Here is a 20,231-nt window from a genome sequence, read left to right on the forward strand (position 1 = left end):
ATTTGCTTTATCTACCCCAATTATGTTTTTCTTGCTTCCTTTCTTTTTCTGTTTACATATTTCAAAAATCAGTCTCACACATCATGTCATTTTACCCTTCTGTATTTAAATATGCATCTCTTAAAAATAGAGGGATTTTTCCTACATAATCAAAATCCAATTATCAGTCCCAATAAAATAATCATTTCCCCAATTCTCAAACTATAGATTTATTTGAAACAACATCTAGGGAGGACTCATGCATTGTATTAGGGTGTCTTGTTTCTTGAATCTCTTGTGATCTAGAGCAGTTAGTTCCTCTGCTGACTTTTTTTAGGGAATGAGGTCAGTGGTATTAGATGTACCACATTCTGTATTGGTTTCTTTTTATTGCTATACCCTATGTATTTCATGGAAAATGGTGGTTAGCTCTCAGGGCTTGATTAGATCCAGTGTTTTGGCAAGAATATTTTATAGGTAGTGCTATGAACTTTATATTGCACTACTTTAGGAAGTACTTAATGTCTTTTTTTTAATGTCTGGTTGTTCCACTAAGATGTATACTTTTTAAAAAATTATAAAATTCCTGACTGCCGTTTTTGCTGCATTTATTGATAGAATTTTAAAACAGAAGAATCTTAGCGTTTATCTACTTTACTCCCTTTATCTAACAGGTAAGGAAATTAAAACTCAGATAAATTAAGACTTGTCCAGGATCACCTGCCTCGTTAGTTGTAAATTTAGTACTGTCCCAAAAACCTTCTCTCCTGACTCTAGTCCTGTCTTATTTCCACTTTACCATACTGTAATTTTTAGTATGCTTTTGAAATCTATTGTATTTGGCTTTACGATATTATATGAAAGTGGAATGGAAGCGGAGTCAGTGATATTCTAGTAAAGGCCATTAGCACAGGTATATTTAATTAATTTTATAATGTTAAAAGACATTAAACATCAATATAAGACATTATAATTGTTAAGGACTTCTCCTGGACTGACATTAAAAGAGATTAGGAGTTTTGTAAGGGAATAATACTTGGGTATTTAATATTAAGTTAAAGATTTTTATAGGTTGTTTTAAATGTATTTTTGTATTATTTTAAATGTTGTTTTTGTAAGTATACTGTAATAATACAACTCTTTCATCTAAATGTAATTGAAGAATGAAATTGCCTTTTTAAATACTATTCCATAAATCAAAGTGTCATTGGAGCTTTGGTTTGAAATGGACTGTGCTTTGTATTATGAACTTATGTATAACTGATCTTTGCTTTCTCATTTTCACTCAAGAGTATTGATGAAATCTCCATCTCCAGCACTGCACCCACCTCAGAAGTACAAAGATAGAGGAATTTTACATCCTAAACGAAGCACTGATGACAGGTCAGATCAGTCTTCTGTGAATACAGACAGCAATAATTATCAAAGTCCTTGTGCTAGTCCTTCTCCTCCATCCTCAGGAAAGGTAGAGTATCAAGGATTTGTAGCAAATCTGATGTTACATATTTAAACAAAATTATAAAATAATTGTTTTTAAGTGACTAATCATGGCCTCTGTTCTAGATATAAATAGAAGCTGACAAACTGAGTAAATATTTTAGTTTTTTCCTGCTTGCCAGGTATTTTAGGTTATTATCATCTTGGGGTGTTTTAAACCTAATAGGTCATTCACTGATGGCATGTAGCTAGGCAGTTCATGATTTCCTTTCTGTATCTTTAGAACCTTTTTTTGTTCAAAACAAATGACAAGAAGATTTTCTTAAATTAATTTTGGTTCATACCTTCAGAATTGAAAACAATAGTTTCTTTCAATTCTTAATTGATTTCTCCAATTCAATGGTTATATTAAAAAACACAAGACTGGATGGGGTTAGGAAGATAGGAAATGTTGATAAAGAATTGAGAACTATGTATCTTTTAAAAAATTTGTAATACGAATGACTTCAAATGTCTAGAATATGTTTACATTTACTTTCCTGCATTGTTAGTACCTGAGTATTCGATTAGTGTTCGTTAGCTATATGATGTGGTTCTGGTGAAAATGTCTGCTGAACTACTCTTGTTAAATAAGAGGAAAAGCAGTGTTTTTGCAGATTTGCATTCTTAGGTTTTAAGATTTTTTTGTTTTTTTGTTTTTAATTTTAAAGTGCCTTTATTAAGGCATAATTTACACAATAAAATTCACGGATTTAAACTGTACAATTGAGTGAATTTTGACGAATGTATACAATCATGTAACTGTACTATAGTCATGTAGAGAACATGCCCATCACCCCTAGATTCTGGCAACCACTAACCTACTCTTTGTTCTGGGAATTTTGCTTTTTTTGGAACTTCCTGTAAATGGAATGTATATAGCTTTTTATGACTTGCTATTTCACTTTTGAAATTCATCTGTATTATTGAGTGTATTATTAGTTTATTACTTTTTATTGCTGAGTAGTATTCCATTGTATGGATATGCCACAGTATGTTTATCTATTTACCATTGATGGACATTTGGATCATTTCTACTTTTTGACTATTATGAATAATATTCAGGTACAAATCTTTACGTGTAGATATGTTTTCTAATCTTGGGTACATACCCAGGAGTAGGTTTGTTGGGTTGTATGGTAAGTGTAACTTTACAAGAAACTACTCAACTGTTTTCTGAAATAGCTGTACTATTTTCTATTCCCTTCAATAATCTATGAGAATTCCATTTGTTCAGTATTCATAACAATACTTAACATTACTAGTCTCTTAATTTTAGCCATTCTCATGGGTATATAGTGATACTCCACTGTAGTTTTACTTTGCATTTCCCCAGTGACTAAGGATGTTGAGCATCATTTCATGTGCTTTTTTGCCATTTCTGAATCTTCTTTGGTGAAATATCTGTGCAAATTTTTGTTAACCTCTTTACATTGTTTATTGGTTGTCTTTTTTTATTTAGTTGTAAGCGTTTCTTAGTATATTCTGGATACAAGTCTTAATTTTATGTTTTGAACATTTTTTCTAGTAGTCTGTGCTTGCATTTACATTTTCTTAATGGTGTCTTTTTTTTTCCTCATGTAACCCATCACTTTATTTATTTATGAGTGTTTTTAAAAATTTTTTATTGAGGTATGCTTGATTTACAATAGTATATTAGTTTTATGTGTACAACATAGTGATTCGATATTTTTATAGATCATACTCCACTTAAAGTTGTTACAAAATAATGGCTGTATTTCCCTGTGCTGTACAATGTATCCTTGTTGCTTATTTACTTTATTTTTTTTATATTTTTAATTTAATTTTTATTATATGTTGGAGTATAGTTGATTTACAATATTGTATTAGGTTCAGGTGTACAGCAAAGCAATTCAGTTGTCTTTTAAAGAACAAATATTGATGGAAATCCATTTAATCTATTTTTTTCTATTTTGGTTTCATCTGTTTTTTGTATTAGGGTTCATATTTTTGGTGTCCTGAGAAGTCCTTGCCTAACCCAAGATTTTCTCCTGTGCTTTCTTCTAGAGATTTCACAGTTGGAACTTTTACATGTATTGATAGGTATATGATCTATTTCATATACCTTGAATTAATTAATTTCAAGTTAATTTTTGTTTATAGTATGGGTGGGTGAACGATAATTTTTTGGTGTTTGCCTATACAGTTGTTCCAGAGCCATCTGTTGAAAAGATCTTTTTTTCATTGAATTACCTTGGCACCTTTGTCAAGAATCAATTGACCATAAATATGTTTTCTACTTATTGGACTCTATTTCATTGATCTGCATACTTCTCCTTTGCCAGTGCTACAGTGACTTGATTATATAATAGCTTCCTAGTAAGTCTTGAAATCAGTTAATGATTTTTCTCCAACTTTGTTCTTCTTTTGCAAAATTGTTTTCGCTCTTCTGCAATCTTTGTGCTTTTGTATAAACTTAGAAGAAGCTTGTCAATTTCTACAGAAAAACTTTTTGGTATTTTGAGTGGAATTGCACTAAATCTATAGATCAACTTGAAAATCTACAATTAACAATTTTTAGTCTTCCAATCCATAAGCATAGCTGCATTTATTTAGATAGTCTTTAATTTCTCTCAACAGTGTTTTGTGAATTTCAGAGTTCAAATATTACAGTTTTTTTGTTACATTTATTCCTAAATAGTTTATATTTTTGATGCTGTTGTTCTTTTTAAATTTTAAGTTTCAGTTCATTGGTATCATATAGAAATACATATGATTTTTGTATATTTATCCTATATCCTATGACCTTACTTCACTTATTAATTCTATTAGCTTTTTATGTAGATTTCTCAGGATTTTCTACATGGACAATCATGCTGTTAATAAAGGTAGTTTTACTTCTTTCCTTTCCAAAGTGAACGCCGTTTATTTCTTTTCTTGCCTTATATCTATGGCTAGAACCTGCAATAAAATATTTAATAAAGATGCTGAGAGCCCTCCTCTTTGTCTTGACCTTAGAGGGTAAATCTTAAGTCTTTCACCATTTAGTGGGATGTTTTCTTTTGGATCTAGTTTGATAAGAAGGTTTGTTAGGAATAAGCATTGAATTATACTCAGTGTTTTGTTTTTTTTACATCTATTGAAATGATAATACAATTCTTTTTTTTTTTTTGGTCTGTTAATATAATGGATTTCATTGATTTTCTAATGTTTATACCTCTCTTGGTCATAATCTATTATCCTTTTAAAATATTGCTAGATTTGATTTTGTTCAGTCAAAAATTTTGTTAAATGAGGGATCTTTGTTTATGAGAGATATTATTCTCTAGTTATCTTTTCTTATGTTATCTTTGGATGGTTTTGGTATCAGAATAATGCTGTACTCTTAAAGATTAGTTGGGAAGTGTTCCTTCCACTTCAATTTTTTGGAAGAGATGTATAGATTTGGTATTGTTTCTTCCTTAAATGTTTGATAGAATTCACTAGTTAAGTCATTTTTACTTTACCCTAATGTATCCTGAATCAGTATTATGCCCTTTCAGTTACAGTTTGAGAACCTTGCAATAATGTACTTTTATTTTACCCTTCAATCCATTATGTTATTGGTTTCATACATTTTTTTTCAGCATATATTATAAGTGCCACAATGTATTGCTTTTTATTTACATAGTCAATTATCTTTTTATCAAAAGTTAGGAAAATGTCCTGTATATTTACTCAATATTTACAGTTTCCTGTGCTTTTTATTCTTTTGTATTGACACGAATTTCTGTCTTGGATCATATTCTTCTGGCTGAAAACCTTCTTTTAACATTTCTTTAAGTACAGATCTGCAGGAAATGAATTCTTTTAGCTTTTGTGTGAAAATTCTTTTTCACTTTTATTTTTGAAAGATATTTTTACTGTGTATATAATTCTAGGTTGACAGTGATTTTCTTTCATTATTATAATACTATCATATTAGTAGTTTACATAGTTTCTCATGAGATGTCTACTATCATTCTTATCTTTCTTTCTCCATATATAATTTGTCTTTTTTTCCCTAGCTGCTTTTAAGATTTTCTTTTTCCACTGGTTTTCAGCAATTTGATTTTGATATGACTCGGTCTGGTTCTCTTTATATTTCCTCTTTAATCTGTATATTTATAGTTTCCATCAATTTTGGGAAATTTAACACCATTATTTTTCATATTTTTTTTATATCTCATCTCTCCCCCTTCTTCTCTGGAACTCTAGGTATACAAATGTAAGACTACTTGATATTGTTCCACGGGTCACTGATATTCTCTTCATTTTTTTCAGTTGTTTTTGTCTCTTTCCTTCATTTGAGATCATTTCTATTGCTACATCTTTAAATTCACTGATATTTTTATTTGTAATGTTTAATCTGATGTGCATTCTTTTTAGTGTATTTTTACTTCATATATTATATTTTAATCTCCAGAACTTCCTTTGGGTCTTTAAAAAAATACCTTCTATTTCCCCACTCATCACATTTATGTTTCCTCCACCTTCTTGAACATAGCACATAGATTTAGGATAGCTGCTTTAAATTCTTATCTCCTAATATCATCATCTGTCAGATCTCACTCTGTTCCTGTTGATTAATCTTTTTCTGGTTGTGTGTCGTATTCTCCTGTTGTTTGCATTCCTTAAAATTTTGTTTGGCTGCTATATTTTTGTTGTATTTCTTTAAATAGTGTTAGACATTTTTCTGATACACAGTTAAGTTAGTTGCAATCAGTGTAATCCTTCCGGGATTTGCTTTTAGGCAGTGTTAGGGTGGATCCAGGGCAGTTTTTATTCTGATACTAATTTAGTTCCAGTACTAAGGTATGATCCTTCTGTGGGCTAATGCACTATGTATTACAAGTTCTTTCTCTTCTGTCTGGAATAAGATGAAGTATTCCCAACCGTGTGTGAGCTCTAAGAACTCTTTTCCTTTGGATCTTTCCTGGCCTCAGGTCATTTTTTCTTACCTATGTGCAGGTCACTACTTAGCCAAAAACTTCTGGGAACCCCTTCTGCAGTTCCCTGGGAGTTCTCTTCCCATGAAGCTTCCTTCTATATAGTACACTGCCATGGAAAATCTAGTTACCTTGGCCTTTAAACTCTAAGGTCTATGTCTGCAATTCAGTAAGACCATTGGATTCTGTTTGTGTTTCCCTTCCCGCATTGCCTGGAAACTGTATCGAGGCGGTAAGCTGGAGCAATTTTTGTTTTGTTTTCAGACTTCGCAAGTTTATTAAAATATTTTCTGAAAGTACATTTGGAGTGTAAATCAAAGTTGGCAAACCAGGATCCTTTCTTTCTTTCTGTCTTTCTTTTTTTGTGGTGTGTGGGCCTCTCACTGTTGTGGCCTCTCCCGTTGTGGAGCACAGGCTCTGGATGCGCAGGCTCAGCGGCCATGGCTCACGGGCCCAGCCGCTCCGTGGCATGTGAGATCTTCTCGGACCAGGGCACAAACCCGTGTCCCCTGCATCAGCAGGCAGACTCTCAACCACTGCGCCACCAGGGAAGCCCAGGATCCTTTCTTGATAAGGGATTTTGAATACTCTGAAAATGAGTGCTTGGTTTTGGCTCTTTAACCTCATTTTGATTGAGTCTTGTGTAGGTTTTCAGGCATGATAGAGCTATTTGCATTTGTTGACTGTTTGGTAAAATATTTTGGTTTATATATTTATGAAGATGTTTAATAGAGCCTATTGATTTTGAAAGGTCAAATTACCTTTCAAGAATTTATACTTCCTTTTTTAGGGCTCAAAATCTCCTTCACCAAGACCAAACATGCCTATTCGATACTTCATAATGAAGAGTAGCAATCTGAGAAACCTTGAAATTTCTCAACAGAAGGGTATCTGGTCTACAACCTCTAGTAATGAGAGGAAGCTAAACCGAGCCTTTTGGGAAAGCAGCATGGTTTACTTGATATTTTCTGTTCAAGGATCTGGACATTTCCAGGTGAGCCATCCTGAAGCAGTAAAAGGGCATTGTTCTTCTGTTTGCAGATTAGATCATTTAAATCATAGAGGTTAAAAAGAAGCTGGCTTTTTATTGCATTGGAATGCAAGAATGCATTGTGCTTGGATGAGGAATATATTGCACCTCTTCAAAGGAATGATGTATAGGGATCCCTTTACTTTCGCCTTGTTTTACCAGAGCTTTTCCAGATAAACAATTTTTCCTTTTGAGACAACTTTAGATTTACTATTTCTCAGGTGGATTAAAAGTAATGAGAAGCGTGACTTTTTGATAAAATGTTTATTTTAAATAGGCCAAAGAGATTAGTTTTGACTGTCAGGAAACTGAGTGTGTTTCTTAACTCATCTTTATTTGATGTATATCTGAATTTATAAAATAATGAATTATTATTTGATATTATTATCATTTTTGGAATTAAAAACCCAGAAGTTAGATTGTATCCACTTGTAATGGATAAATGTGGGTTTAGAACTATGATATATTATTTAGAAAATATCTGTTTGTATTTGAAATTATATTAGAAGGCTGGAATTGGTCTCTCCTCTAAAATTTGCTAATTCATCTTTTTATAAAAAACAATGGGTGGCTTTCTGGATTTTTGTTATATATTATTTTTATATTACATTTTTACCTTAAAATAAAAAAAAAAAAACTCAGAGTTTCTCAGATAAATTGAATTCAGAGTCTTAATGTCATCCTCACCTTCACCATTTCCCCTCATTTTACCCACAGGGATTTTCTAGAATGTCTTCTGAGATAGGAAGGGAGAAGAGTCAGGACTGGGGTTCAGCTGGACTAGGAGGAGTGTTTAAGGTGGAGTGGATACGAAAAGAAAGTCTTCCCTTTCAGTTTGCACACCATTTACTCAATCCTTGGAATGACAACAAGAAAGTCCAGATAAGCAGAGATGGGCAGGTATGCAATGGCATTTAATATTTTTCTTCCACTCTTCTTTTTGTTTTGTTTGGCTGTTATTCAGTGATTTGTTTGAGGAGCAAATGCAAGAATACAAATTGTATATTCTATGTGCACATGGGGAGATAATGGTTCAGATTTGTAAAAGTGCTAGTTAAAAGCCTACTTTCAAATGTGCCTGACAGAGCTCACTGTTTTTTTTTAACATTTTGTAAATTTGACTTTGCTCTGTCATTGCATATATAAAATCTTTCATAAGTCAATTCTTGGAGGTTCCTGTTTAACTAAAGATATGATCAAAACCTAGTGTAATTCTGAAGTAATTTCACTAAAGTCTAAGGATAACAACAGTATCTAAGTTCTTTATGGCTTTAACTAATGATATAACATAAATAATAACCTTTTAATATTTTTGTGGCTTGTTTTATTTTTATTATGCTTTGCTTTGCCTTCATGATGCTGCTATGTATTTTAAACTAGTTAAGGTGATGGGAATTAACATATATTGATATATTGACTACTGGGCTAGCTTCTTTATATGAGGTAGTTCAATTCTTAGGCCTAAAATGAGTTATTAGCCAAATATTTTATAGGAGAAAATAGATTCAGAGAATCTATCTAGTCTTGCCTAAGGTCACATCTAATACTTTATTTGAACAAGTGTGACTCAGTTCAAATCACCATATGAAAAGTGTTAGGGTTCCTTTTAAGTGCACATGATGTCACAAGGGGACTATAAATGCTCTTTTCAAATATATAAAAATATTTTCATTTTTATTCTATAATAATGATTTTGAAATAAGTCACATTCCTTACAGTCATCCAAGATAGTTTCTTGAGAAAAATACCCCAAACATCTAATATGCTAAGTATCACCATAAACCTTTGGAAGTTTAAGCTGAGTGCTTTTGCTAAATCTCCATGAAAACAAAATTCATTATTTCCAGATAGAAAAAATTGCAGAAGAACTCCCTGGAAATTTCTCACCATTGTGTCACAGAGAGTTGCAATATTTGCAGGTTAACTACAATCTTGGAAATCTGGAAGTCAATTCTGAATCTTAACGAAAAGAATTAGAGCAATGCATAACATAGGAGTTTAGCATGTTCTTGTAGAAACATGGAATTTGATTTGATTTTCTTACATTTTTATCAGTATAGGTTTTGATGATAAAAAATTCAGTCTAGTCCTTTTTATGTTCATTCTGACTTTTGGTTTATCTAGGAACTAGAACCTCAGGTTGGTGAACAGTTGCTCCAGTTATGGGAACGCCTTTCATTGGGAGAAAAAACCACAACTGATTGACATTCAGGTTATACCATACTTGACTTTGAGTACTGGCAGTATTTGTGATCATTAAGGATATCTTTCAGATTATTTATCTTTTCTTTTTTTCTTCTTTTTCTTCCTCTTCTTCTTCTTTTTTTTTAACCCTTCCAGACTTCTTAGCTTCAGAAGAACATCATGCCTGCTCATAACCACTGAATGCACTGACTTCCAAAAACTGAAATGGGGTTGTGTGTTATTCTGAATGGGCTTTTCTGGTTGAAAGTGTTGCTTTAGAACCACCATCTTCATATAAAAGAGAAAAGGATAATTTAATTTTTATAGTGATCATAGGGAATGATTATATGTTTGTTAATACATTTATAATTGAATGAAATAGAGTTAGTTTCATTATTTAACACAATAGCAGTTAAACATACTTAATTTGAAGTTAAACATTTCATTTGTTTGAAACACTGACTTAGAACTCTTATTGGTGATTTTTTTTAACGCAGAGTAAATTGTTTACTTTTAAGAAAGGTCTGACTATATCTGTCCATCTGAGCAACATTTTAGAAGAGTCAACTCTAAAGATTTATCATTAAAAAACAAGCAAAGAAAAGCAAATGACCAAAATCTAAAAATGTCCCTTTCAAAAATAATGTGTGCTGATTAAGGACTATTCATTGTGCCATTTTTAACCTGAGGCACATTAAGGAAGAAAAAAAAAGAAAGGATGTTCTTTTTGCAACTATGAAATGCAGTAAAAATTGAAGAAAGGCAGAATTCCTCCCTGACTTTGATCAGATCAGATTAAGTGCTTAGTTTTATTCCTGGTGCTACCTCTTTTAACCTGATGTGTCCCAAACATTCTTTTCTCCTACATTACAGTCGTCACACATCTCTGATATAAAAACAGTGATTATGATCTCTTTGTTTTGGCTAGAGAAAGTTGATTTAGACAGGTTAAAAATTTAAGTAAATTATACAAGTTGAAAAGAAATGCTCTTAACAGTTACTGGTAGCTTGGTTTCTCTATGTCTTCCAAACTGAAGCCTCCAAACGCCACAATTCTAAATGCCTTCTATTTGTTTTCTAGTACTTTTTATTCTACTTATGTTTCCAGGTAAGATTTCTCTTTTTTTGCATTTGTGGTTTAATAAATGGTGGATAACTTTTTGTAAACCCATGTTAGTGCCAACTCTCATGTATTTCTTTGCCATCTCAGAATTATTTGGTTTGCTCTCTTTACCACAATTGTCTATGAAGTTTCCTTAGACGCTTTCTGAAGGGAAATAAAGGTACAGGGAGAAATCAAAGAAATGTCTTGGTTACTGAGTTCTAAATAGAACAGGTTTGATAGCACTTCTCATGATGCAGTTGGGTCATTGCCATGTAACAAAAAACCAACATGAATATGATTTAAAGACAAAAAGAAAACTCTAAGTCCTCTGCTTCTGTATTTGACAACAAAGAAGTGAAAAATCATGGGTCAACATAAAATCTTGGGAACTCTTCTACTTTCTCTGGGAGAGCATTATATGTTGGTGCATTAGTTTAAAATGTCGGCTGTGACTTTTGCCTGTATTTGTAGGTACAGGATTTTTGTTTGTTTTATACTTTGAAACATAACTGTAAATTAAGCCTATGTGAATTATGTTCCACTATATTCGTATTACACTTCTTTTCCTATTAGAGCAAGTTGTGGTTTTCTGATAATGGATACATTTTGTTTAGGTACATATTTAGCAGTTCACAGTGTCCTAATTTGGAAGTAAGAACTTCTAAAAAATAGAAGTTGTTTTAATTTCCATCTGTTTTCTAATATATATCCCTGTATGTAAATGATGAGTTTGTTGATATTTAAGATGAACACAATTTGAATGTAATTAAAATGCTGTTTTTTGGAAGAGATGCACTTTAAACATACTTATTAAATGAAGTTCTGTTAAATCATTAAAATTTTGTTATTTCTGACACTATATAGTAGGACTAAGGTAACAATGATCAACAATACCCCTTGAGATATTAATGAATTTCATACACTTTGAAGAATACTAAATTGCAATAGAAGGTGATGGCCTCATATCAATACCTCCCCCTCAAAAAAAAATTGCCTTATTACGATAGGGGAATGGGGAAAATCCCAAGACGTGTTTTTATATAAAATCCTTTGCTTATTAATAGAATATGTAGCCGTGGACCTTTTGTTCTCAGGACACTGCATGATGGTACTGCATTATTGCATCCACTGAACAACCCAGCTTCACTCTACCAATTACAGCAAAGATAGACAATAAGGAAAGAATAATCTCAAATGAGTACTTCAAGAAAAGGCATGTTCATTTAAGAATTTATGCTCAGAGACTCATTCTTCACCATTTAAAACCTTATATCCTGAGACAGAGAAAGTGTTAAGGAATAAGTCAAATGAACTTAACCCCTGAATCAACACCAGGGTGAAAAACTGGACACATAATTCACAAGTGGCCACACCTCTCAGTCTGAATGAGCTTCCCGCAGCACAGATCCTCACTATGCTCCTGAATTCTCCATGATTCCTCTCTACCCAGAGGACCATACAGTGCAGTCAGTATAGCCAGGGCCACTGGATGCATCATGGTCTTTCTAGCCAAAAATGAATTTCTACTTGGCTGTCTAATAAAATGTCAAATTCTGTATATTCAAAATTGAACTACAGTTCTTTCCCCACAATCTATTCCACTTAAAGCTGTCCTATTTTCAATTGATGCCAGTTTCATTCTTCTGGTTGTTCAGGCCAGAAAACTTGGAGTCATCCATGATTCCTTTATTTCTCTCAAACTAATCCATCAGAAAATTTTCTTGGCTTCACCTTCAAAATATATCTAGACTCCAGCTGTTTCTCACCACATGTGTCATAACTACTCTGGACTGAGCCACCATCATTCCTAAGATGTCTTCCCTTTTCTCCTGTTCCTCATGCCACCAATCTGTTTTCAACACAGAAATCAGTAGTCCTTTAAAAACATTAAATCAGTTCGTATTACTCTGTTGCTCAAAACCCTTCAGCGGCTCCCCATTTCGCTCAAAGCCAAAGTCCTTATAATGGTATAAGCACCTTTTATGATCTGGTCCCCCATTACATCTCTGAACTTCTCTACTCTACTCTCCTCCTCTGCTCATTCCACTTTAGCCACATTGACCTCCTCACTATTCCTTGAATATACCAGGCACCTTCCAGCATCAGAGACTAGTTTTAGCTATTCACTCTGCCTACTCTTCTCAGAATATCTGTTTGGCCAATTAGTTGTGTCATCATTCAGTGTTAGGTTTACTGTAAATTTTTTTAAAATTTTATTTAACTTCTAGAATTAACAAACAGTAAAATCAAATTTTTCTTAGACGTATAGCTTTATGAATTTTAACACATGTACAGATTTATGTAACTTCCACCACAATCAAGATACAGTTCCATCACCTCCAAAACTCCCTCATGCTACCCCTTTGTAGTTATATACCCTTAACACCTGCCAGCCATTGGTCTGTTCTCTGACATTTCTAGCTTTCTCCTTTTGAGAATATCATTTAAATAAATCATACAGTATGTAACCTTTTGGGTCTGGTTTCTTTCACTCATCATAATGCCTTTAAGAGTGATCCAAGTTGTGTATATCGAAGTTCATTTCTTTTTATCGTGAGTAGTATTCCATTGTATAGAATGTGCCACATTTTGTTTTTAACCATTTACTTGTCAAATGGTATTTAGATTGTTTTCCATTTTGTGTGTGTGTGTGTGATTATAAGTAAAACAGCTAAACATTTGTGTACAGTATTTTGTGTGGAAATATGTTTCCATTTCTTGAGTAAATACCTAGGACTGGGATTGCTGGATCATATGGTAAGTGTATGTTTTATTTTATAAGAAACTGCCAAACTGTTTTCCAGAGTGGCTATACCATTTTTCATTCCTACCAGCGATGTCTTAGAGTTCCTGGTTGCTCCACATACTTGACAGTACTTACTATTGCTAGTATATTTTATTTTCATCATTCTATTAGGTGTGTGATAGCATCTGATCATCGTTTTAAGTTGTATGTCTCTAATGGCTATTAATATTGACCATCTTTTCATGTGCTCTCTTAGTCTCTTTAGGATGCTATAACAACATACTACAAATTGTGTGGCTTGTAAACAACCAAAATTTATTTCTCATAGTTCTGGAGCCTGGAAGGCCAAGATCAAGGTGCCAACATGGTTGAGTTTGGGTGCAAGCCCTCTTCCTGCTTGCAGATTGCTGACTTCTTACTGTGTCTTCACATGGTAGAAGGGGATTTTAAAGGCACTAATCTCATTCATAAGGGCTCAGCCCTCATCGTCTAATCACCTGCCAAAGGTCCCTGAAAGATTCCTAATATCATCACATTGGGCATTAGAATTTCAACATAAGAATTTTGAGGGCACACAAACATTCAGCCTCTAGCAGTCACCCTCCATCTTTGGTGAAGTGCCTGTCTAAGTGTTTTGACCATTTAAAAATTAAATCATTTGTTTTCTTACTGTTGAGTTTGGGGATTTCATTATATTTTTGGAATACAAGTTCTTTGTCAGATATGTGATTAAAAATTTATTTTTCTCTCTGTAGCTTTTAATTCTCATAACAGTATTTTTTGTATTTTTAAATTTTTTTAAAAAATCAGTTTTTTTCTTTTATGAATCATGATTTAGGTGTCATCTAAGAAGTCTTTTGCCTAATCCTTAGTCATGAAGATTTTCTCCTATGTTTCCTTCTAAAAGTTCTGTAGTTATATGTCTTATATTTAGATTCATGATCCATTTTGGGTTAATATTTGTACAGGTTGTGATATTTAGGTTGAGGTTTATTTTTAATGCATATGAATGTCCAGTGGTTTCAACACCATTGTTGAAAACTTTACCTTTATTGAATTGTCTTTGCACCTTTGACAAAAATCAGTTTGCCTATTTCTTTGGCTCTATTTCTGGACTCTCTATTATGTCCCATTGATTTATATATTTGTCCTTCACCAATACTGAAGTCTTGATTATTGGTGTTTTAGAGTAATTTTTAAAAATTGGGTAGTGAGGACTTGCACTTCTAACCAAGATGGGGAGTAACGTGGACCGTATTTACTTTCTTTCCTTAAACAACATTAAAAAAATAAGACAAAATACATGAAGCTGCAGTTTTCAAGACACTGGACATCAGGTGAAGGACAGTAATTCCTGAGACATAGGAAACAAACAAGGTGAGTCCTACAATTGCCCAAGCTTACTGCCTCAGAGGGTTTCCAGACTGTGGCATAGGGAGGGGAACTGAAGCAGAACTTGAAAGTTTCTGAGTTGAGGAGACAGAGGTTAGAGTGGGGAAACCAGAGCAGCTAGAGTTCATAGAAGAGAAGACCAGAGAGGGTAGAACTGCATAGCAGGTGAACCCCAGAGATCTGTCGGTCTCCGTGGAATACTCATCAGAGTGCCGGTCAGGTCATGCATGCACAGAAACTGCCTGAGGTCAGGAAAAGAACCATCTGAAAGGATTAAAGGGAATAGTGCCTGGTGCTTATAAAAGGCTAGTAATAGTAACTCTTCTCACTAGCCAGACTTGTAAAAATTCAAAAAAAGGCAGAAAAGAGGAAAAAAGAAAGAACAAATGGAAATAACAAATGGAAACAAAATAAATAGAAAACAAATAATGAGATGATAGACTCAAATATAACAAAAGCAATAATCATATCAACGTCTAAAAATCCCAGTTAAAAGGGAGAGCTTGTCAGACTGGATAAAAAAAAATCAAGACTCAATTACATGATGCCTACAAGAAATATACTTTAAATATGAAAACAAATAGGTTAAAAGTTTTAAAAAATGGGAGAAGTTATACCATGCTACTATTAGTAAACAAACAAACAAAAACCTAGAATGGCAGTAGAATTCAGAGCAATGACTATAAAGACAGGGTTGAAGACAGGCAGTTAGTAATAATACAAGGATCAATTGACATAATCCTAAATATGTAGGCACCTAATTAAAAGAGCTTCAAAATACTTAAGTGAAAGTTGATAGAACTGAAAGGATAAGTTCACAATATTGTCAGATTTCAATACCTCTCTCTCAATAGTTGATAGAAAAAGTAAGCAAAAAATCAGCAAATATATTGTAGACTTGAAGAACACTATCAACCAAATTGACCTAATTAACATTTATAGAACTTACCAACCAACAGCAGCAGGATATACACTCTTTTCAAGTACACACAGAATATCATGATAGACCACTTTGTGGACCATGACACAAATCTCAATACATTTATTTATTAATTTATTTTTTCTTGTGGTAAGAGCATTTAACATGAGGTCTACCCTCACCAAATTTTTAAGTGTACAATACAATAATGTTAACTATAGGCACGGTGTTGTACAGCAGATTTCTAGAACTTATTCATCTCCATTTCCCACTCTCCCTATTCCCTGGCAACCATTATTGTATTCTCTGTCTCTATGATTTTGACTACTTTAAATACCTCATAAAGTGAATGATGCAGTATTTGTCCTCCTGTAACTGGTTTATTTTAGTTAGCATAATGTTCTCCAGGTTCATTCATGGTGTTGTGTTTGGCAGGATTTCCTTCCTTTTCAAGGCTGGATAATATTTCATTGTAGGTATGTACCACATTTTCTTTATCCATTCATCTTTTGATAGACATTTAGGTTGTTTCTGTATCTTGGCTATTGTGAATAATAATACAGTAAACACAGAGTGCACATGTCTCTTTGAGATCCTGATTTCAGTTCTCTTGAATATATCCAGAAGTGGCATTGCTGGATCATATGATAATTCTATTTTTGAGAAATCTCAATAAATTTAAAAATGTTTCCGGTCATACAAAGTATGTTCTCTAACCACAATGGACTTAAATTAGAAATGAGTAACATCCTACTTTAAACCAGCTAGAAAAAGCAACGTTTTCTCGCTAGTTTCCTCATAAGCTCCAGGATTGACTCTCATTGGATCAATTGGTCATGTGCTTATCTCTATACCAATCACTATGCTAATTGGCCAAATCTGTGTCAAATATTCACCCCAAACACATGGACCAAGAATAGAAGAGAAATGATCCTCTAAAGGGATATCAAAGTAATATTACCAGAATAAGCATTCTGGGGAAGGCAAAATTATTAGCTATCCACTACCAAAAGCTACTAGAACTAATTAGTGTGTTTAACGAGGTTGCAGGATACAGGGTCAGTTTTTAAAAAGTGTATTTATATACAATTGTAGATTAAAAGAAATAACATTTATAGTAACATTAAAAATATCAAATACCTAGGAATAACTGACAAAAGATGTGGAAAAACTTGTGAAAGTTTTTGTACTTGTGAAAAGTACAAAATATTGCTGAGAGAAAGAAGACCTAAAAAGCAACTTGTGACTTAAACTTGTTCATGGGTTGGAAGACTCAGTATCGTTAAGATGTCAGATCTCTTCAAACTCTTTATTTAACAAAATTTCAATCAAAATCCCATAAGCCTTTTTTGTAGATATTGACAAAATTCATGTGGATTGCAAAGGATCTAGAGTAGCCAAAACAACTCTGAAAAGGAACAACTTCAGAGGACTCACAGTACCTGATTTCAAGATTCATAAAAAAACTATAGTACATAAAACAGCTTGATATTGGCATACGGATAGACAGGTAGATCAATTGAACATAATAGTCCAGAAGTAAACCCAACATCTAGGGATAACTGATTTTTAAAAAAAAAACAAGGGCACAGAAATGCGCAGGGGAGGCTGAGGCTGAGGGTCTGGGGATCACACTTGGAGAACCACTATCCAGAGGAGACACATTGCAGCCCAACATCTCCAGGCTGCCTGACTTTAAACCAGGCCCAAATTTGAGAAGCTCAGGATCAAGCTACTTGCCTTGACTTCCCAAAGGATAAGAAGACCGAATATATTGAGGGACATCTATAATTCTACCATCTGGAAAGCCCTAATCTATAGAAATGAAGCCGTGGGACTGACAGGGTCTTGGTGCTTCAGCTGGGTGTCAGGCCTGTGCCTCTGAGGTGGGAGAGCTGAGTTCAGGACATTGGTCAACCAAAGACCTTCTGGCGCCACGTAATACCAAATGGCAAAAGCTCTCCCAGAGATCTCCACCTCAATGCTAAGACCCAGCTCCAATCAATGACCAGCAAGCTACAGTGCTGGACACCCTATGCCAAACAACTAGCAAGATGAGAACACAGCCCCGCCCATTAACAGAGAGGCTGCCTAAAATCATAAGGTCACAGACACCCCAAAACACACCACTGGACACAGTCCTGCCCACCAGAAAGACAAGATCCAGCTTCATCCACCAGAACACAGTCAAGAGTCCCCTCCACCAGGAAGCCTATGCAACCCACTGAATCAACCTAAGCCACTGGGGCAGACACCAAAAACAACAGTAACTACGAATGTGCAGCCTGTGAAAAGGAGACCCCAAATACAGTGAGTTAGGTAAAATGACAAGACAGAGAAACACACAGCAGATGAAGGAGCAAGGCAAAAACTCACCAGACCAAAGAAATGAAGAAGAAATATGCAGTCTACCTGAAAAACAATTCAGAGTAATGATAATAAAGAAGATCCAAAATCTTGGAAATAGAATGAAGAAAATACAAGAAACATTTAACAAGGACCTAGAAGAACTACAGAACAAACAAACAGTGATGAACAACACAATAAATGAAATTAAAAATTCTCTAGAAGGAATCAATAGCAGAATAACTGAGGCAGAAGAACAGATAAGTGACCTAGAAGATAAAATAGTGGAAATAACTACTGCAGGGCAGAATAAAGAAAAAAGAATGAAAGGAACTGAGGACAGTCTCAGAGGCTTCTGGGACAACATTAAAGGCACCAACATTCGAATTATAGGGGTCCCAGAAAAGAAGAGAAAAAGAAAGGGACTGAGAAAATATTTGATGAGATTATAGTTGGAAACTTCCCTAATATGGGAAAGGAAATGATCAATCAAGTCCAGGAAGCACAGAGAGTCCCATACAGGATAAATCCAAGGAGAAACACGCCAAGACACATATTAATCAAACTATCAAAAATTAAACACAAAAAATATTAAAAGCAGCAAGGGAAAAAACCCAAATAACATACAAGGGAACCCCATAAGGTTAACAGCTGATCTTTCAGCAGAAACTCTGGAAGCCAGAAGGGAGTGGCAAGACATATTTAAAGTGATGAAAGGGAAAAACCTATAACCAAGATTACTCTACCCAGCAAGGATATCATTCAGATTTGACAGAGAAATTAAAACCTTTACAGACAAGCAAAACCTAAGAGAATTCATCAGCCCCAAACCAGCTTTACAACAAATGCTAAAGGAACTTCTCTAGGCGGGAAACACAAGAGAAGGAAAAGATCTACAATAACAAACTGAAAACAATTAAGAAAATGGTAATAGGAACATACATATCGATAATTATCTTAAAAGTAAATGGATTAAATGCTCCAACCAAAAGACACAGACTGGCTGAATGGATACAAAAACAAGAGATATATTTGCTGTCTACAAGAGACCCACTTCAGACCTAGGAACACATACAGACTGAAAGTGAGGGGGTGGAAAAAGATATTCCATGCAAATGGAAATCAAAAGAAAGCTGGAGTAGTAATTCTCATATCAAACAAAATAGACTTTAAAATAAAGACTATCACAAGAGACAAGAAAGGACACTACATAATGATCAAGGGGTCAATCTAAGAAGATATAACAATTGTAAATATTTATGCACCCAGCATAGGAGCACCTCAATACATAAGGCAAATGCTAACAGCCATAAAAGGGGAAATCAACAGTAACACCATCATAGTAGGGGACTTTAACACCCCACTTTCACCAATGGACAGATCATCCAAAATGAAAATAAGGAAACACAAGCTTTAAATGATACATTAAGCAAGATGGACTTAATTGATATTTACAGGACATTCCATCCAAAAACAACAGAATACAGTTTCTTCTCAAGTGCTCATGGAACATTCTCCAGGATAGATCATATCTTGGGTCACAAATCAAGCCTGGTAAATTTAAGAAAATTGAAATCATATCAAGTATATTTTCTGACCATAATGCTATGAGACTAGATATCAATTACAGGAAAAAATCTGTGAAAAAATACAAACACATGGAGGCTAAACAATACACTACTTAATAACCAAGAGATCACTGAAGATGTCGAAGAGGAAATCAAAAAATACCTAGAAACAAATGACAATAAAAATATGACGCCCGAAAACCTATGGATGTAGCAAATGCAGTTCTAAGACGGAAGTTTATAGCAATACAATCCTACCTCAAGAAACAAGAAACATCTCAAATAAACAACCTAAGCCTACACCTAAAGCAATTAGAGAAAGATGAACAAAAATCCCCAAAGTTAGCAGAAGAAACCATAAAGATCAGATCAGAAATAAATGAAGAAGAAATGAAGGAAACAATCGCAAAGATCAGTAAAACTAAAAGATGGTTCTTTGAGAAGATAAACAAAATTGATAAACCATTAGCCAGACTAATCAAGAATAAAAGGGAGAAGACAAATCAATAGAATTAGAAATGAAAAAGAAGTAACAATGGACACTGCAGAAATACAAAG

At 33.8% G+C, this 20,231-nt stretch overlaps 1 protein-coding gene across 3 annotated transcripts in view; it reads left to right on the forward strand.

Moving 5' to 3' along the window:
* YTHDC2 (YTH N6-methyladenosine RNA binding protein C2) overlaps positions 1-14,117 on the forward strand; it is a 68,856-nt gene extending 54,739 nt beyond the window's left edge. For 2 of the 3 annotated variants that reach the window (XM_067731455.1, XM_067731457.1), the window contains exons 26-29: positions 1,270-1,444; positions 7,174-7,377; positions 8,131-8,313; positions 9,538-14,117. In XM_067731455.1, the coding sequence (XP_067587556.1) occupies positions 1,270-1,444; positions 7,174-7,377; positions 8,131-8,313; positions 9,538-9,618 (643 nt within the window). In that variant the 3' untranslated portion in view covers positions 9,619-14,117. The remainder of the gene's footprint in view (positions 1-1,269; positions 1,445-7,173; positions 7,378-8,130; positions 8,314-9,537) is intronic. The other variant, XM_067731456.1, reaches the window with a different exon arrangement.
* The last annotated feature ends 6,114 nt before the right edge of the window (positions 14,118-20,231 follow it).

Source organism: Pseudorca crassidens, chromosome 3 (genome assembly GCF_039906515.1).
Source record: "Pseudorca crassidens isolate mPseCra1 chromosome 3, mPseCra1.hap1, whole genome shotgun sequence".
NCBI lineage: Eukaryota > Metazoa > Chordata > Mammalia > Artiodactyla > Delphinidae > Pseudorca > Pseudorca crassidens.